At 37.4% G+C, this 17,572-nt stretch overlaps 4 protein-coding genes and 1 non-coding gene across 8 annotated transcripts in view; 3 read left to right on the top strand and 2 right to left on the bottom strand.

Moving 5' to 3' along the window:
- glis1a (GLIS family zinc finger 1a) overlaps positions 1-4,478 on the top strand; it is a 29,793-nt gene extending 25,315 nt beyond the window's left edge. The window contains exons 9-11 of one of the 2 annotated variants that reach the window (XM_077228844.1): positions 2,990-3,129; positions 3,812-3,919; positions 3,998-4,478. In XM_077228844.1, coding sequence (XP_077084959.1) covers positions 2,990-3,129; positions 3,812-3,919; positions 3,998-4,026 — 277 coding nt within the window. In that variant the 3' untranslated portion in view covers positions 4,027-4,478. The remainder of the gene's footprint in view (positions 1-2,989; positions 3,130-3,811; positions 3,920-3,997) is intronic. The other variant, XM_077228836.1, reaches the window with a different exon arrangement.
- A 1,317-nt stretch (positions 4,479-5,795) lies between these two features.
- Positions 5,796-10,888, top strand: LOC143737404 (uncharacterized). Of its 2 annotated transcripts, none has more exons than XM_077228795.1 (2): positions 5,796-6,008; positions 8,432-10,888. In XM_077228795.1, the coding sequence occupies exons 1-2, from the start codon at positions 5,996-5,998 to the stop codon at positions 9,622-9,624; spliced, it is 1,206 nt and encodes a 401-aa protein (XP_077084910.1). In that variant the 5' UTR covers positions 5,796-5,995; the 3' UTR covers positions 9,625-10,888. The 2 variants fall into 2 exon arrangements, with proteins under 2 accessions (XP_077084910.1, XP_077084899.1); XM_077228784.1 differs by lacking the exon at positions 5,796-6,008 and adding an exon at positions 6,255-6,370.
- Positions 10,889-12,628: 1,740 nt separating this feature from the next.
- Positions 12,629-15,958, top strand: best4 (bestrophin 4). Its single transcript, XM_077229430.1, has 9 exons — positions 12,629-13,042; positions 13,132-13,226; positions 13,318-13,551; positions 14,170-14,324; positions 14,408-14,485; positions 14,566-14,715; positions 14,817-14,897; positions 14,983-15,119; positions 15,540-15,958. Exons 1-9 carry the CDS (start codon positions 12,891-12,893, stop codon positions 15,829-15,831), a joined length of 1,374 nt encoding a protein of 457 aa, XP_077085545.1. The 5' UTR covers positions 12,629-12,890; the 3' UTR covers positions 15,832-15,958.
- Positions 15,959-16,943: 985 nt separating this feature from the next.
- Positions 16,944-17,572, bottom strand: part of rps8a (ribosomal protein S8a) — a 45,712-nt gene continuing 45,083 nt past the window's right edge. For both annotated transcript variants that reach the window (XM_077228437.1, XM_077228428.1), the window contains exons 5-6: positions 17,285-17,414; positions 16,944-17,102 (exon numbers count right to left, since the gene is read on the bottom strand). In XM_077228437.1, the coding sequence (XP_077084552.1) occupies positions 16,993-17,102; positions 17,285-17,414 (240 nt within the window). In that variant the 3' untranslated portion in view covers positions 16,944-16,992. The remainder of the gene's footprint in view (positions 17,103-17,284; positions 17,415-17,572) is intronic.
- Positions 17,498-17,566, bottom strand: LOC143742196 (small nucleolar RNA SNORD38). Its single transcript, XR_013205379.1, has one exon. It is a non-coding gene; the product is annotated as a small nucleolar RNA SNORD38 (small nucleolar RNA).

Below are 17,572 nucleotides of genomic sequence, written 5' to 3'. Positions count from 1 at the left end.
AAAAATCCTGAATTTTTTTATCACATTTTAGGAATAAATGACAGGAATAAATGACAATTTAAACAATATTTCACAACATTAATGTTGTTACTTTATTTCTAATCAAATAAATCCAGTCTTGGTACTTTTAGAGCTCCTTTAGTATTCAGAGCAATGTTTGATAATAGTAATAACTTTTCTTCCACCTGTATGTTTAAAAGGAGTACTGTTGGATCCATAAAATCTTTTCCACGATGAAAGTTCCTGCCCTGTAAAGTTGAGTCATTTCATTAACTTATTTAATGACCTCCTCAAACATGACAGGATATGTTACCTAAAAGTCTTTAAGCAAGTCTTTCACTTCGCTGTGCTTGCTGAAAGTAACGCACTGTCAACTAAGAGGAGGATCAATGTGATGGGTAAATTGGGATTTTGAAACGCTGCATGAAAGATTCCTCTCATTCCAGCCTAAGGGTGCGTAAGGGCAGCTGGCTGTGATTAATGCATATAGAGAGGTTCGCTGTAAAAATATAGAGAGTGGAACTGTTTTCTGAGTTTTGTGCTGACAGCCGCTCTATTGGGACTCGGCCCTCTGCTCCACGCACACGAGCAGCGCTGTTGGGCAACTCCCTCCCCCTCCAAACACAAACAGAGCACTTATCTTCCTCTTATACTCTGTGACAGGACACAGCACCACAGACCATGAGTGGGTGGATGGACGTCTCATATTCTGTGTTCATTTGACCAAACTCTTTGAGCTGAAATCCAAGTTTAATTCAGTTTTAGTCAGATACAATTTGGTTTCTAATATAGTGGTGGGTAAATTGAAGTTACATTCAAACCAGTAAAATTTATATTCAGGAACATCCAGCTCAAATATTTGTGTATTAAAACAATCAATTTAAATTGAAATTTATTTTCCCTGAATTTTTTTCCGTTTTTTTTTTCTTAGACTCGTGGTCCTGTACACAAAACATTGTCAAAAACATTAAATAAATTAGAGCAGTAAATAATGAATATTATTCAATTAATAAAATTGAAAAAATTAAATGCAATAACCTAAAATAATTGTTTATAACAAAATAAAAATGATTATACAGCGGTAGTCAGAATTATTGGCACCCCTTGTAAATATGATCAAAGATCGCTGTAAAAAATAAATAATGATCTTTTATCACCCCAAAAAAAATGCACAAAAATCTAACCTTTCTTTGAAGTAAAATAATTTACAATGGGGGGAAAATCACATTATGAAATAAATGTTTTTCTCCAAAAACATGTTGGCAACAATTATTGGCACCCCTAGAATTTTTTATGAATAAAATAACTAAGTAAATTCCCATTAATATTTACTTTTGTTTAGCATACCAGGGTGACTAGGAACATGAAATTGTCTAACTATGACTATGAGGAAACACAAAGGCCAAATTCCCCTAATCATCCATCACAATGAGTAAAACCAAAGAATATAATTCTGATGTGCAGCAAAAGATTGTTGTGCATCACAAAATATAAAGTGGCTGTAAGAAAATAGCTACAGTTAAGCATTGAAAATTCCCATTTCCACCATCAGGGCAATAATTAAGAAGTTCCAATCAACTAAAGATGTTACGAATCTACCAGGAAGAGGACGTGTGTCTATATTGCCTTAATGCACGGTGAGGAGGAAAGTTTGAGTGGCCAAAGACTCTCCAAGGATCACAGATGGAGAATTGTAGAGATTACTTGAGTCTTGGGGGTCAGAAAGCCTAAAAAAAATCAAATCAAACAACCCCTACATCACCTCATGTTATTTGGGAGGGTTTCAAGAAAAATCCTCCTCGCCCCTCCCAAAACAAACTCCAGCATATTCAGTTGGCAGACACGGCTGGAACTTCAATAAGGGAAAGGATTCTAATTCAATGGTCAGATGAAACAAACAAAAAAAAAGCTTTTTGGCAGCAAACCCACCAGATGTGTTTGGGGCAAATGGATAAAATGTACCCCATGCCTACGGTTTAATATACTGCTGGTTCTTATATGTTGTGGGCCTATTTTTTTTTTTTTGCTGGAGGTCCTGGACATCTTGTTCAGACACATGGTATTATGGATTCTAGCAAATACCAACAGATAAAAATTTAACTCTTGCGGCTTCCGCTAGAAATCCTATAATGGGCCGTGGTTGGATCTTCCTTCAGACGGTCCAAAACAAACATCAAAATCAACACATACGTAAATATGCAACTGAGCACAAATTGAAGCTTCTGCCATGACTACGCTAGTTCCCTGACCTCAACCCTATAGAAAATGAGTGGGGTGAATTGAAGAGAAGCACCACCAACATGGAGCTGGGGATTCTGTATAGAGGAATGGTCTCTGGTCTCTTGTTAGGTGTTCTCCAAACTCAGATCATCTGTTTATGACTGTTTCGTTGACTCTGGGGTGTAGCTCTATTTATGCTGATGGGAGTTATATTGACAAACGAATCTTGTTGACGAATAACACTGAAGTTCTTACAAAAGATGCTTGGGCCGAACACCCTCTGGCCTCTCTGTAAGGGACCACATCGTTTAAGTAATGCTTCTTTGCAGGCTAGCTGTGAGTCCCTCTAAGTTAAAGCCTTTGCTGGGCTCTCAAGAGGAATAAGTTAGAAATAGAAACATTATTTCATCGGTTACTGAACTCTAGCTGGATTCATGTATTAGACGTGCTCATTCCTCTTAGTTACTGCATAACTATTTGTTTTTATGTGTCATGACAATCTTTTATTACTTTTTTTAAAGCAGTTCTTGGCAGAATTTGAAATGCACTAGAATGAATGAATGTAAAATTGATGATAAAATAAATTTTATATATATATTTTTTAATTTTATTCTTGATATACTCTATATTTGATCTATAAAGAATAATGATTAAATTCATGCAACAATGAATCATGGGACTTGCAATTGAATCATTTGAAGGTCATTAAATACATTTTAGTAGAAGTTAAGCATGCATGAATTTAAAATCAACTGGTGTGTTCTTGCAGACTTTCTCCACTGGTTTGTGGAATCAACCTGGTCAGTGGTACCAATGAGCTCCAGTCTGTCTCTGAGAAACACAGCTACTTCCTAAACCCACATCAAAAACTCAACCAGATGTTTAATGAAGTACCAATAAATCAGCACGGTAAGAAAGCTATTCTGTATTACCTTCATTAATGCTAAAATTTGGTGAAAGGCATTCTTCACTCTGCTGGTTTTTAAAGTCTCGATATTTCCGCAAACTGACAACTTGTTGGCACCAGTGCTGGAATATGCATTAACTTTACAAAACGCAGCAGCATTAGTCAGCAAAGTAAGTCTGGGACAAAAACCTTGTTTCAACTGATTTTACAGCCAGTTTCAGGAAGGCCTTCATTTACGGGAACACAGAGCATTTCATGAAGAGGGTCATTGTTGCTGTTAAAGATTTATAGTTGGATTTACTTGTTTCCTATTGTCTACGTGGTTAGTTTATAATAACAAGTGGCAATGATTAAAATCTGGCTCTGTTAAAACAGTGTTCAACAACAGCTCAAAAATCACTAAATTAGATAATTTAATAGGATCCATGTGCATGTTAACCAGGACCAGGCCGGAAAGATGATTAGACGCCTTTGTAAACAAAATGAGTTTTTAGTAAACAAAATTTGTAAACAAAATGAGTTTTTAGGATGCTTTATAAATCCTTTAATTAAATATTGAGGTGATTTAATTTTTTAAAAGATGGTTGTAATTTTTTATTGGTGGAATATCAACTTGGGCCTACTACTGTATGTAGAAAATGTAAATTCAATGTATTTAGCTAATTCTGTACTTTCTTTGTTTAGGTTTTCAGGCCACTTTTAATCGTGTTGAGCAGATTTCCAGCAATGAAAGAGATGATCTGCATAATTTTGCCGGAAAAGGATTTCCTTTTACTTGTATAAACTCATCTGGTAAGTGTCAGTTAATGTCAGTCAGCTCCTAATCTTCATCTCTGGTTCAGTTCTTCAAACCTCCCTCTTTGTTGACAGGCTACAGCCTAACTCAGGACATACGGTAGGTGAATGGGAATCGCCTTGCTCCGGTTGGGATCTATATGAACAATTCCACGGACAGATGTGCTCTATAGACTGAGAAACACATTTGACCCACTGGACCTGAGAGCAGCAGCGAAGGAACGAGGCAAGCATGGGCTTTGAGGAAGTGGAGCAACATCCACTGAGATTCCTTGAGCATTGAGACCGAGAAAAGAGAAACTCCTTGGCTTGGGCACTGGTGATGATGATGATGATGCAGCCTTATGCTTTGATGCTGAACAGACACTGTAATTTTATTAGTGTGCACAGAGAATGTTAGGAGATATGCTGTTTACATTGAGTTGGTAACATGACACATTCTTTATATAATGTTGTATATAATGCCTATTTTCAAACATTAGTTTCATGTGTGATACCAGTATCATATGGTGTATCATTTTGCCGCCTTTTTTCAAATAAATGACAGAGAAAAAAATCTTTGTCTGTCTGTCCATCCGTCTATCCGTCCGTCTATCTATCAATCTATCCGGATCGTTTCAGGTGTTTGACCATGAAATGCTCGTCCGCAGGCTAACAGAAGGATGTAATACTAGTAGAATGCTTCCATCTTGTGGTTAACTCGAATATAACTCCTTAAAAGTCCGTCCTCCTTTTACCCGAACTGTAGTTTAACTTTCAGCTAATAAAAAAGTGGCCAGATTTATTAAATGAAAACCGGGGTCATTTCCTTGTTCATTGGTCAGAAAAAAATATCATTAATCTAATTTAAGGCTATGAATAAAAGGGACAATAAATATATTGGCGGGGGCATAAAGTTTGCAAAATTTTTTACTTGTATAATGATTATAATTCTATTATAATTAGCCTATACAGCAATTATAGTTTTTTTTTGTTAGCTTTTCAAAAGGGTGAACGTTTAAAATTGTGTGCAAGTGCAACAATGTTCCCTTTTATGTAATAGGCCTAAGTTACATGCAAATAATACTACTTTAATTTAACATGAGTAACGTTAGTTCGAATGTGACTACCTTGAAACCGATAGCTTTGTCTCTTCTTTAATTATTGATGACAGAGCAGTGATTGCTCGTCGATCATGTCTCGTCGTAAGTTCTTCATGACTAAAGTTTTGTAGCCAGTGGAGCGCGTCAGCGCAACCAAGTAGCCTAATCAGTGTATCTTGCCCTCTGTAAACACTACACGACTGCTCTGGCAACCAGCTGTCTCTATTGATCGGGCTTTTGCTGTGTATTTGCGGGTTGTTTTGAACGTGCTGTAAAACGGGACATTTTCGGGGACAGCACTTAGTCGGAGACAGAACTCCAAAAACCGGGACTGTCCTCCGGAAAACAAACCAGACTGGCCGATCACCCTATCTATTAAGCAACATTTTAGATAGGCTATTTATATTATTCTTATATTATTCTAAGGTTGATTTTAAAGTTCAGCTCTTGGCAGGACAGTTTATATAAAATAATCCATATTAAGTATTCTACCATTCCGATTTTACAGAAAGAGCGCGAGCAGCGTGTTGTTGCTATGGTTACCACATCAAGCGAACGCAATTTCTCGCGAGCTGCTTAGCACACTCTTTAAGGGTTTGTGGACTTTTACAACTCTTGCGGTTACTGGAACGTTGTTTGAAAATGCTCTTGAAACGAATGTAGTCTCATGTAAAAGGATGAGGCCTTTTTAAGAGCCCCATCCCCCTCCAAACACCCCACAAAGACCCACATGAAGCAAATGAGGGAAGTCTGCCCTGCCAGGTACGTTTCCCTCTCGCTGTGTTCACTCACTTTCCTCTGCATCACACACACAGGAAGCAGAATTTCCACATTCCAGCCGGTGTTGTGTGGATCAGGACACACCCAACGCTCTCACACACACACACACGCACACACACACTGTACAGTAGAGAGTCGGGTCATAGCCTACTGCTGCTCTAGCGCTCATCTGAATGAATGGCAGTTAACGTTATACAAACAGCTCACAATCATGACAGGTGAAGGTAAGCGTCACTTTTAACGCTTTACCGTTGCTCTGTTAACGTTACTATTGCACGCATATATGTGCCCGAGTGGATTTTAGTAAAGTTAGAATTTCTCCGTAAATATACAGTGGTGGACAGAGGTTGGTTTGTGTTCAAAATAAGTAACGTTAAATGTATTAATTAGAAACGTCTTATGTTGACCGTTTCTGCTTTGCGGACATCATTTTTTGTGTGTTTTGTATTGACTTGTTGCTGTTTTACCAGTGTTAACCAGACACATTGTGAAGTTGCGCTTGAGTAAAAGATCCGCTATCTGAGAGGAAAGTGCTGGACTGGGTGTAACAGCGCGCATTGTTCTGCCATGAGATCATGTAGGATAGGTAGGAATATCTCATCGCTTTAATGCATTCGTTCACACATTAGGAAGAAAAGTTTAGCATGCATGTCATAGCTTATAATTAACAAGACCCTCTTTCCACTTTGGAACAAACCTGCATTCCAAGTACATGTAGGTCTACCTTTAACCTCACATAATTGATCTCCCTTGTACAATATTGATAACTCAGTCACAATAACTGTCATAATTTTAAAGAAAATCAGTCTATGTTTTTTGGTTGTCTCCTTTTGGCTGGCCTTAATAGTTAGATTTCCAAGTGAGCTCATATTTTGTGGACTAGCCCCGTTACATCCACTATAAAAGGGAAACACAAAGACCGGATTTGGTTTAACATTTCGTTTAAAAAAAATTAACGCTGGAAGGATCTAGTTGTTGGTTTGCGTGTGTGTTTGGGACAGTTTTTTTTTGATAACCACCACAAGACAGACAGATTTCTGGGATGGTCCGGTTTAGGCTAACAGGATAATATATTATTAGCTCAGTATAAAACAATAGTCAATGGAAAGTCTCCACCATAATAGGAAAACAAACCTGTGTGTATGTAAGAGAGAGATTAGCATTTATCTGATGCTTAGATCAAAATTGAAGTGATTGTTTTGTTAGTTTGCTGAACTTAAGCCAAAAAGATAGTTTTTTCTCCAATGGTATTAAGTGCTTAAAATAAAAAAATAGAGCACACTATGAAGGACTTAATGTGGGTTTGGGCATATTATATTCAATCTGCAAATCTCTAAATTGTGCTACTCTATTACCATTACTTCATTATAAGATTTACTCTTAATATCTAGTTAAATACTTCTAGATTTATGATGTTTGCCACTTGTGCATGCCTTATAATTTCAGTGAGATCCTGAGCTGGGTGTTGTGTAAGCAAATAGCTGTTGGTGATATTATCTAAACTAAAATGAGTGTTTCAGCAGTAGTGAATGCAGGGCTGGATTGGCCTGGTTCCTCAGCCCTCGTTCCTGATGTGGATAGTCTGTGTTGTCAGGGGGTTTTCACATTCCACTTCCATTGTTTACATCAGGAAAGTCTGATGCCAGGCCTATACTTGTGAGGGAACACAAACATGAACAGTCCTCTGCACAGCAGGGAAAAAGATACTGGAGTAAAGTGTTCTTAAAGAGAAGATTCTGAAACTACTCATGAAAACATTTACTAACAAAAAAGTAGTAGTAAAAAACCTAAAAGCATTGTTTCACTAATAAAAGAAAACATATTTCTTCAGGATATATTGTTATACATGCAGTGATCTCTGTCAATCAAGCATTTATGATTGTTTCACTTCTGTTTAATGAACGTGAACAGGAAAGCACTTATTGTCTTGCACATCAGGCATCAAAGGATGTGTGTGTGTGATATATATTTGTTCAGTTCCCCAACCAACCGTCAGCTGCATGGTTGCCAGATTAGATGTTTCTCCGTGAAGCGTGGACTCCTGATCCCAGACTCACCTCATCACCATGCCAACTCCCACACTAACGACAACAGTGCGGAAGCCCTGAGTGTTGCTATGCACATGGGATCTTTACCGCTCTGCTCAACCTGAGCAAGCAGATCCCTGGAGGTCAAGCTAGAACATAACAGAAAGAGAGAGAGAGAATTGGCATGGATGTGATATTTCACTCTGAAGATGTAGAATCAGAGAGCATTAAACTGTCCGTTTCCAAGTAATAATGACAAAATTTGTATTAAAGTTTAAGTGGGTAAGTAATCAAAACGAATTGAATGGCACCAGGATTTTAAGTAGAACAGAATGAAAAAAATATGTCAAATTAGTAAAATGCATTAATTAAATATGATACCATACATAATAGTATGATTTAAATCATCCCGTTAGTTTAGTATTTCGTGAGCATTTGTACATCTCTAAAAGTATGTTTTAGATGCAGTCAATAGATTCATGTATATGAGTGTCTGGGAAATATCTTTGGAAACCATCATTATTTTTGTCATTCCATTTGGTGCCACATGCTATAGAAATTCACTACTTAAATATAAGTCTGAAATTTTGTCTAATCCTTGTTTGTTTTTCTTTTTGTAGGGCTTGTGTTATGCGGTTTGGGGATCCTCCAAATGCTGTGTGTGACTGAAGGAAGCACTGGGGGATGTGGGTGTCCAGCGGCCAGCATTTTGTCTGACTTTCCATCTAAGGTACCCAATGACACATGCTGCTTGAACTACTCAGGATCCACATTCAACCAGGTGTCGTGGCCGGCTTTTTCGTCACATACACACCTGCAGGTTTTGGACCTGACTGACTGTAATATCAGTCACATAGATCACAGTGAGGTCGGTGATGCTGTCAGTTCACTGAGAGAGTTGTATCTCAGCCAGAACAGACTGACATCTCTCCCAGCTGACTTCCTCGCTAAAGCTTATAGTTTGGAAATGCTGGATTTGGGAGTGAATCACCTGAAGGATCTACCCGCGCGATTTCTGCAGAACTCGGACAAACTGCGGGTGTTGATCCTGGGATGGAACCAGCTGAGCGCTCTGCCTCATTCAGCGCTTAAGCCTTCGCTACAGCATCTGGAGCTCATTGGAAACCCCTGGGACTGTACATGCTCACTGTGGAAGGGGCTTCAAGGTGGTCTGCATGACAACTCCAGCAGCCTTCAGGACCTCGTAGGTAATCTGACCTGTGCCTCTCCACAAAATCTTGCAGGACAGACGCTTTGGTCTTTGCAGACCAGTGACGTGTGTCATTTGACCAACCTGACCGCTCTCTTCATCCTGCTTCCCTTGCTCCTCCTCCTCAGCTTGGTGCTGTGCTGGTGCTGTGGCAGAAAGAAGAAGAAGAAAGAGACCCCCTCGTTCAGCCCAACTCGCAAAAGGGCCAACAACTCCCATTGCAACGGACGGTGGCCACATGCCAAACTGCCCACTGAGGAGTCAGCAGTGTCTGTCGACAGAGGAAAGGAGGGCATATTGAAGAACCAGCTGATGCTTCAGCCCTCGTCCACCCTGTTAGACAGCACTCGGGATATTTATGAGGAGGTGGAGGTCAAACTTGGCTCTGTTGACTCGCTGGCTCCTCCGCCGTCCACTTGCTCCACAGAAGGGACCGCGGGAAAGCAGGACCTGGACACGGTGAGTGTGAGCGAGGTGATGAAGGACTCGGCCGATCGGGAGAAGGCGTACTTGACCCAGTCCACTGAATACTACAGCCTGGTTCCTGGGATTGAAATCGAAGACTCTGATCATGGAGAGTATGAAAGTGTTGACCTCTCGTGACAACTGGAAATGCTGCATTTGGTTCACTGGAGTTTTGTGTCTATGAATTGAATTGGCTCTCTGGTCATTACGGTGTCCATTATGTTGGTGATTAGTGCGAAACCATTACTTTTGCAAACTTGAATGAATTACTGTACTGAGAAAGTGTCAAGCGAAGCTGTTTGCAGACTCAATCAAGCTATCATATAGCGGTCACCTGGATATTTTCATTATATTGAGATTTTTATATCTTCGACTTCTACTGTAATTTAGATGGGACTTTTTTATTGTTGTAATATTACTTTTTCAAATTCAGTTACAGTGTTTAGTTTCAATGATGGGTTTGGTGTCACATATAATATCATATTATGAAGAGGAACAAGAGAAAATTAGACAGAACCACAGTCCAGCCTCTGGTCCTTATCATAAGCAAACAAATCTGCTATAGTAACTATAAATGAAAATAATGTTTTGCTAAAATTTGATGTATGATGGACCAACATTTCTCTCCTATGTATATGTATATGTGTATGTGTTAACAGTGACCATTTATTCAATAGTATCTAGCCTGTATCCAGCCAGAGCTGATGTAATCATTATTTTTGGCCTTGTTAATAATTAATTTACTCTTAGCGAGTTAAAAATGTACATAATCAAATCAACAGAAACGGCTATACTGGTCAAATGAAGTGGCTTTCAGATAATGTCAGGCTGACTCAGCAAGTCAAATTTAACATAAGCAGATTTCAGTGGAAAGACTAAATAAAGCAAAAGAGGTCGAATAAGTGCACCAGAACAAGCAACACTCAACTTTTACCTATAAAAAATGTCTCGTCCATTTTTATTGTTAACTAAAACTATTAAAAAAAATTATCGTTTCCATTAATTAAAATAAAGCTGAAATTAAATCAAATATAAATATCAGGTGATAAACTTAAACTTAAATGGAAATTTGTAAATCTTTTTGTAAATCATTTTTTTATTGTGTGTGTATTAATGACTACTGTAATAATATATTTTTAAAAAACAATATTAAAATAACACCTCCAATCTCATTATATTTACAAAATGACAGAACAAAATGTCTAACAAGAGTGATGGGGAAACAGATATTGACATGCAAAATAAACAAAACACAGTTTTTGTAATCTTGGGTACATGAGTTACACTGGATGTATGTCATTCTGTATGATTTTAATATGAGAGCTTGTGGCATTAACAAAGAATCCTGAAAATAATAAATTATATTTCATTCTAGGCTCTGAATAAATGCCTTTTCACATAATTGTTGTTCTGATGTTTTTTGAGACGTTTTTTGTGTTAGTTAATTGGAGTATCTACTGTATATCATTGGCTGGTTGACTGAAATTGTGGAAAAAAATTTAAGTGAAATTTGTTCATTTTACTGAGTCCTTAGGGAGCAAGTAATGAATATAGCCCTTCCAGAGTCTCACACTGGCCTTCACAAGATGCCATTTATCTGCTTCTGTGTCCCCATAATGACCCAGCCTATTCATTAGTGGCTGAAATCACTCAACAGTAATAAAAAGCTAGCTCTGATTTCCTCCTGTGTGGGAGTTTGTAATTATAGCATTGGGTTACTCAGTCCCAGTAAAACCTGCGGCGCTCTAATGGCATCTATACCTGCCCTGCTGCATTTTGTGTGAATCTCTATTTTGAAACACTCAAGATTATACCTCTGAGAACAAAAGCTTGTTCTTTTATTTAAGCATTATTTTATTTAAACCATCATTGCAATTATGACCATACCATAATACATTTTATAACTGCTTAGCAAACTACTTGTAATAGTGTTACAAAGTCAGTTAATTTAGTTATAATCGAAATGGTTGTATTTCTCACACACACAAAAAAGAAAGAAAATAAGCAAACTAAGATGCCTCTTCAAAATAGATGTTTGTTTGAATAATGAAAATGCATGTAATGTTCATTTAAGAGCAAACATTTTTCATCAATTACAGTTTTTTACTAATTCAGTGACAGTTACTAAAAAGGAATCGAATGTTTGACTACTGTCTTGATGTATCTATTTTACATTTAAAGGAACTAAAAGAAACGTCTTATCATGATTCTTCTCGCCTTAATGAAATCATCTGGTCAAGCCTTTGGGAGGAAATGCGTGTTCTGCTTGAATGAAGTGAACTGGAATCTCCAGCGCTGTGATGGGTCTCCCTCAGTTTACTTTCTGTCTCTTAGAGTCTACCGCCCCCTAGTGTTCGCGCATAAGCGCATTCTCTCTGGAAATAGTTTGAAACAGAATTTAAAGATGAATTTATTTTATATTTGAATTATTTAAAAAGCATTTCAAATGTAAAATTTACATCTGCATGAAAAATGTTATCTGTAAAACGTTTTTAAATAAATAGGCTAAATAAATACAATTTGAGTAGCAGGCTTCATGGCTTAATTTTAAGCCTTTTGAACCTTTCATGTTCAAGAACATCTTCAATATTATCAATGGGAAAAGTCTAATAAAGACTACAAAAGAAGAAATAGGATATAATCCAATTCAACTCAACAGCAATCAGAGTTGACTAATAAGTTCTCTCTCAGGTTGTTTGGTTGGATTTAAAGCTACTGGTTTTAAAATCTCTGTTCTTTTTGGTGTGTTTGTCGATGAGCAGTTCACACGAGAATGGTTTTACAGCAGTGATATAAAAGAGGATTTATAACTTCAGTAAATATTACTACAGCCTTTCAGAGAATTCAGGTTTTATTGCATATGCTGTAACTAAGAATTCCTAGATTCTTTTATACTTGCTGCTATTTAAAATGAATATTAACATGCATCAGAGAACAGGGTTTCATACAGTGGGATTCCCAACCATTCTTCCCAGACATGGCGTTTGAGGCTTGCATAAGCTTTTTATGTTCTCATTAAAAAACTATTATAAACAAAGAACTAAATCTTAATCAAAAGATAATTTAGCAAATGCATCAAGTGATAAATACCTAGTCATAAATTTGACCTTTACTGTGTGTTTTCCAGAGTAATCATTCATAATGATGAGACCTGTGAGAAAACGACATTGACCACAAACATGTTCTTTTAAACTGGGTTCCCAAACCACAAATCACAAGATGGATTGATAGGTCCACATTAAAGACAGATATAAAGGTGAAAGCAAGAGGTGTTTTTTTTCCTCTGAAAGAAGACGGGCTTGAAAAGAGCTTGAGGTAAGAACAACAACAACAAAAATGACTGTTCCAGTGACAGAACTGTGATGACCTTTAAATTCCTTGTGTTTTTGCCCTAGAATTCCACCATGACGGTGTCCTACACGCTAAAGGTGGCCGATGCTAAGTTTGGAGGCTTCTCAAAGTTGCTCTTCCGATGGAAAGGAAGCATTTACAAGCTTCTATACAGAGAATTCATAGTCTTCTGCTTACTGTACAGCTTCATCAGTGTTATATACAGGTATTGTGACATTTCCAAAACATTCTGATAATCCACATTTACAATAATCGATCATTAAGAAGGTGATCAGTCTATGTTGCATCTTACAGGTGTATCCTCAATATCGATCAACAGGAGATGTTTGAGCGACTTGCACGTCATTGCAACAAGTTTGCTAAACTCATCCCTATGTCATTTGTTCTCGGTGAGCATAAATGTTCTGACCAAAGCAACATGACATTGCTTACTCCTTGGATTCCTTGTAACAAGTTAAACTGGTCTGTGGTCCTTGTTAGGGTTCTATGTCACACAGGCGTTTCAACGCTGGTGGGGTCAATATACAAGCTTTCCCCTGCCAGATAACCTGATGATGGTGGTATCTGGGAATGTCCATGGCACAGATGAAAGAGGCCGTCTGCTGAGGAGAACTCTGATGAGATACGCAAACCTGTCCTCGGTCCTCATCCTGCGCTCCATCAGCACACGAGTACGCAAGAGGTTCCCAACCCTGGAGGACATTGTGGAGGCAGGTAAGATCTAAATTCGCATCTGATAATGTTTTGGAGGAATCTGAATAGAAGTACTTTTAAGGTGTTTTCCATAACTTCATTATAACGGATGAAGTAAACAGCTACTGCATTGTTTGTATACGGTGCTAGGGGGCCAGTGGAAAAAGTTTAGAGAAAAACAGGGTCAAAAATGTACCTATAAAAATAATAAAATGAATAATTAAAATGAATAAAAAAAAATATTTTATTGAAATAAAAAAGGTTCAAATAAATAATACACATTGGATTTATATTGAATAGATTATTTTAAGATAAATAAATATATAAAAAATTGATTAAAATAAGAAAACAATACAATTGTGATTTAAATTGATAATAAATAATAAAATAATAAAATAAATAATTAATTAATAATAATAAATACATTTTCAATAGTACTAGAATAAGTAGAAAAAAACGTAACATAAATGAACAGATATTAAATATTTTCCCAAAAATTCTTTCAATTGGTCTTTATCCGTGAAAATATATAGTTTACTTTTGAATTTTAGATGGGTGTCCCTTGCAAGGAGGATCTTTTTTGGTGGGTGGTCTCATGGCCTCTAAAAGATTGAAATCCTCTTATTATCTATTTTGCAGGATTCATGACTGCAGAGGAGCTCAAGAAACTAAACCATCTGTACTCTGACTTTAACAAATACTGGATGCCACTTGCATGGTTTGCAAACCTGGCATCAAACGCGAGAAAAGAAGGGCGTGTGAAAGATGATATAGCCTTGCGACTGCTTATGGATGTAAGTGTGTTTAAACATGTCAAGATAAAGCATATGCACAATAAAAGCACACTAATTTGTTATATGTTCTTCCTCTTTGTCAGGAGCTGAACAACTATAGGTCAAAATGCAGCATGCTCTTCCACTATGACTGGATCAGCATTCCCTTGGTCTACACACAGGTGAAGCTCATCTCACAGATCTTTCATGGGTTTAGCTCACGGTATTCACCTCAGGTCATCTCACTTCTGTTTGTATGCAGGTAGTGACCGTGGCTGTCTACTCCTTCTTTACATTTTGCTTAATTGGGCGTCAGTTTGTGAAACCAGAGAAACCTGAGGAGAAGGTTGTGGACTTGTATGTCCCGATTTTCACCCTACTGGAGTTCTTCTTTTACGCGGGCTGGTTAAAGGTAAGATGGGTAGCATGCAAATAGCACATCCCCCCCCCCCCCCCCCCCCCCACAAAACTGATTCAATTTCACTAAAATCAAGGGTGCATTCATTCCTAAAGGTAGGCGAACTCATCATCAACCCATTTGGAGAAGACGATGATGATTTTGAAACCAACCAACTCATAGATCGAAACATTCAGGTTAGTAAATTGATAAATACTCTACTGCATTTCAAAGGACGCATGTTTGATCATAACCACTCATGGAAATGTTTATTTCATCTAGGTTTCTATGCTAGCTGTAGATGACATGCATCAAAATCTTCCTCCCCTTGAGAAGGACAAATACTGGGTGGATAAGGGTCCTTCATATCCATCAGCTACTATGAAACCTGTCTTCATGGGTTCTACACATGACATGAGGTGGAGAATTGAAACCTATTTATAATTCATAAATACTTCAAAATTGTAAATATCAAACGGGCAGAATTGAATGTAGGGATAAACATAAAAAAATAGGTGTTTTTCCAAAAGCCAACTCTTCATTTCATTATTCCAATTACGTGAAGTCGGTTGGTCACTTAACTTGCTATTGAATAATCAAATACATTGGCCAAGTTGTTTAACCGTGAATGTTATCTGTTATCAAACAGAATAAATTAGTAGGTTGTTGGTGATTAAAGTAGTGTTAAACAGAAACAGGTACTGAAGAGCAGCTCTCAGCAACTGGAAACTGATATATGATATGAAACATTTTGTTGTCAGTATTTATGCATCAAATCCTTGAAAATGCGATTTACTCTCTTCTTGCATTATTGACTATTGTAATTCTGTATTTATTAGGATACTTGAGGATGATAATGAGGAATCTGTACCAACCCCCAAGACACAAATGCTTGCCATCAATGTGTGGCCGACTACACACAAAGTAAAAAAGCAGAAGAGCAAGAGCTTGCAGGAGTTATGTCTTTGCTGCAGATCTACATGTAAGGGAGAGCGCTTTAGACATGAACAGCCTTCCAAGAGCAGCGTCCTATCACCACAGCAGCAACAAAACATGACCATTCAACACGTCTGCCAGGAAAAACTCTTGGGGTCACCTGAAACTACAGGACCAGCAAAACAAGACCCATAGATAAATGTGCCACTTCCCACTCAGATTTGACTAGTCATGTATTTGGATCACATATTATGTACTTGCTGCAATATTTGAACACTCATCCCTTCTTGCACTTTTGACAAATGTACACTATTGTTTAAAAGTTCTGGGTCAGTAAGATTTTCTAAAAGAAATCATTTCATTCATCAATGATGCATTCAATTGTTTAAAAGTATCAGTAAAGGTGTGTTAGAAAGGATTTATTTTTCATACAAATCGACTAATGAAAGAATCCTGAAAAATAGTTCAACTAAAATATCAAGCAACAATTCTTTCATAAAAATATTTCTTGAGCACCAGTAATGGTGAAAATTCAGCTTTGACACCACAGGCAAATTACACATTAAAAAGTTACATATAGAAAACATAGGCCATTTAAAATTGCAATGAGCCTTGCAGTGCGCAAAAATGACTTAAATTCAGAAACTTTTTTTTAACAGTAACATGCATACTTGACTGTTCCTGTGATTGATTATTTTTTTTAATTTATAATGGCTCTGCCCAGACAGCAAGTGTTGGTCCAGATCCACTGGATTACACATACCATATATGGGCCAACACTGTTGCTGTCTGGTTGATTACAGCCTTAAATTGTATAAATTATCATTAACCTAGATAAATGTCTTCTCAATCAACTGATTCATCATAGCCAATGTATTAACCAGTAGTAAAAGTTAGAATATCTTGAAGAGAATTAAATAAACATATATATATATTAGAAGTTTGACTCTGAAAGGCCTGCCTTTCACAGTATGCATGTAGTAGACTGATCAATTTGGATTATCAATAAATGTACACAAGTATTGGAAAGACTACTTTCAAACAGGAAATTAAAAGAACGCTTTCAACACTTGTGGTTTTTCTCGGAGTTTACAACCAGTTAATGCAGTACAAGGCCAGCTGCTTAACTTTCTCAATCCTCCTTTTAATAAAATGTTTAATGTGTGGAAGATTATTCATTAGAGTCATTTTACTTGCCATGTCAACATACACCAGGAAAAATTATTGCAAGATATCATAGGCACTGTCTCCTCTTGGCCAAGACAACAAAACATTGTGTTGCATGAAATGAGAACAGCAGCAACATGCAGAGTTGGGGAATTTTCTTTAATGGTCGTATCAAACAGAGCTGTACATTTATTTGCCTTTCTTGGCTTTAATCTTCCTCAGGTAAAACTCCAGTTCTTTGCCCTCGATGATGTAGCCATCGGCCCTGCCACACTGTCCTGGTCTGGAGGCAATGCAGGCTGGAGAGAAACAAACATAGGTTAAACACTTAAACTGAAGGGTAGTGTTGCTGCAGGCAACACATTTCAGTGGGTATCAGAAATGGTATAAACTTCAGCACTGTTGTCTCAGTAGCAGAACTGGTTAAAGTTTCATCATGATCACCACATCAGTATCACTTAAAGTCCTCTCAACAACTTACCAAGAAGCTTCCCCTGCAAGAACTGCTCCTCCAACAGAGGACTGATTTTGCTGGTCTTTCTGCGCACATCAAACTTCTTTTGGACCTTTTTCGACCTCTTTTTGTTCAGGGTCTCCTCTTCCTCAGGGGTCTGGATTGACAAATTAAATGCAATTAGAACTTTGCTTATAAGTTGTGCATTTTAATATTTAGGAGGATTTATGAACTACAAGTCTTCCTCAGAGTCTTAAACTGCATCACTCTCATTCAGTAGCAGAACTGACAATGTTATCATCAAAGAAAGACCTT

Source organism: Siphateles boraxobius, unplaced genomic scaffold, assembly GCF_051911475.1.
Source record: "Siphateles boraxobius isolate OS27281-9 unplaced genomic scaffold, OSU_SipBor_1 1, whole genome shotgun sequence".
NCBI lineage: Eukaryota > Metazoa > Chordata > Actinopteri > Cypriniformes > Leuciscidae > Siphateles > Siphateles boraxobius.
This window is presented reverse-complemented; position numbering and strand designations above follow the sequence as displayed.

What these genes read in the sequence shown, in the direction of transcription:
- best4 (XM_077229430.1), top strand. Translation starts at nt 12,891, where the DNA reads ATGACGGTGTCCTACACGCTAAAGGTGGCCGATGCTAAGTTTGGAGGC. An exon ending in CCCTATGTCATTTGTTCTCG is followed by an intron (nt 13,227 to 13,317) that starts GTGAGCATAAAT and finishes GGTCCTTGTTAG; the next exon opens with GGTTCTATGTCACACAGGCG. An exon ending in TTCCCTTGGTCTACACACAG is followed by an intron (nt 14,486 to 14,565) that starts GTGAAGCTCATC and finishes GTTTGTATGCAG; the next exon opens with GTAGTGACCGTGGCTGTCTA.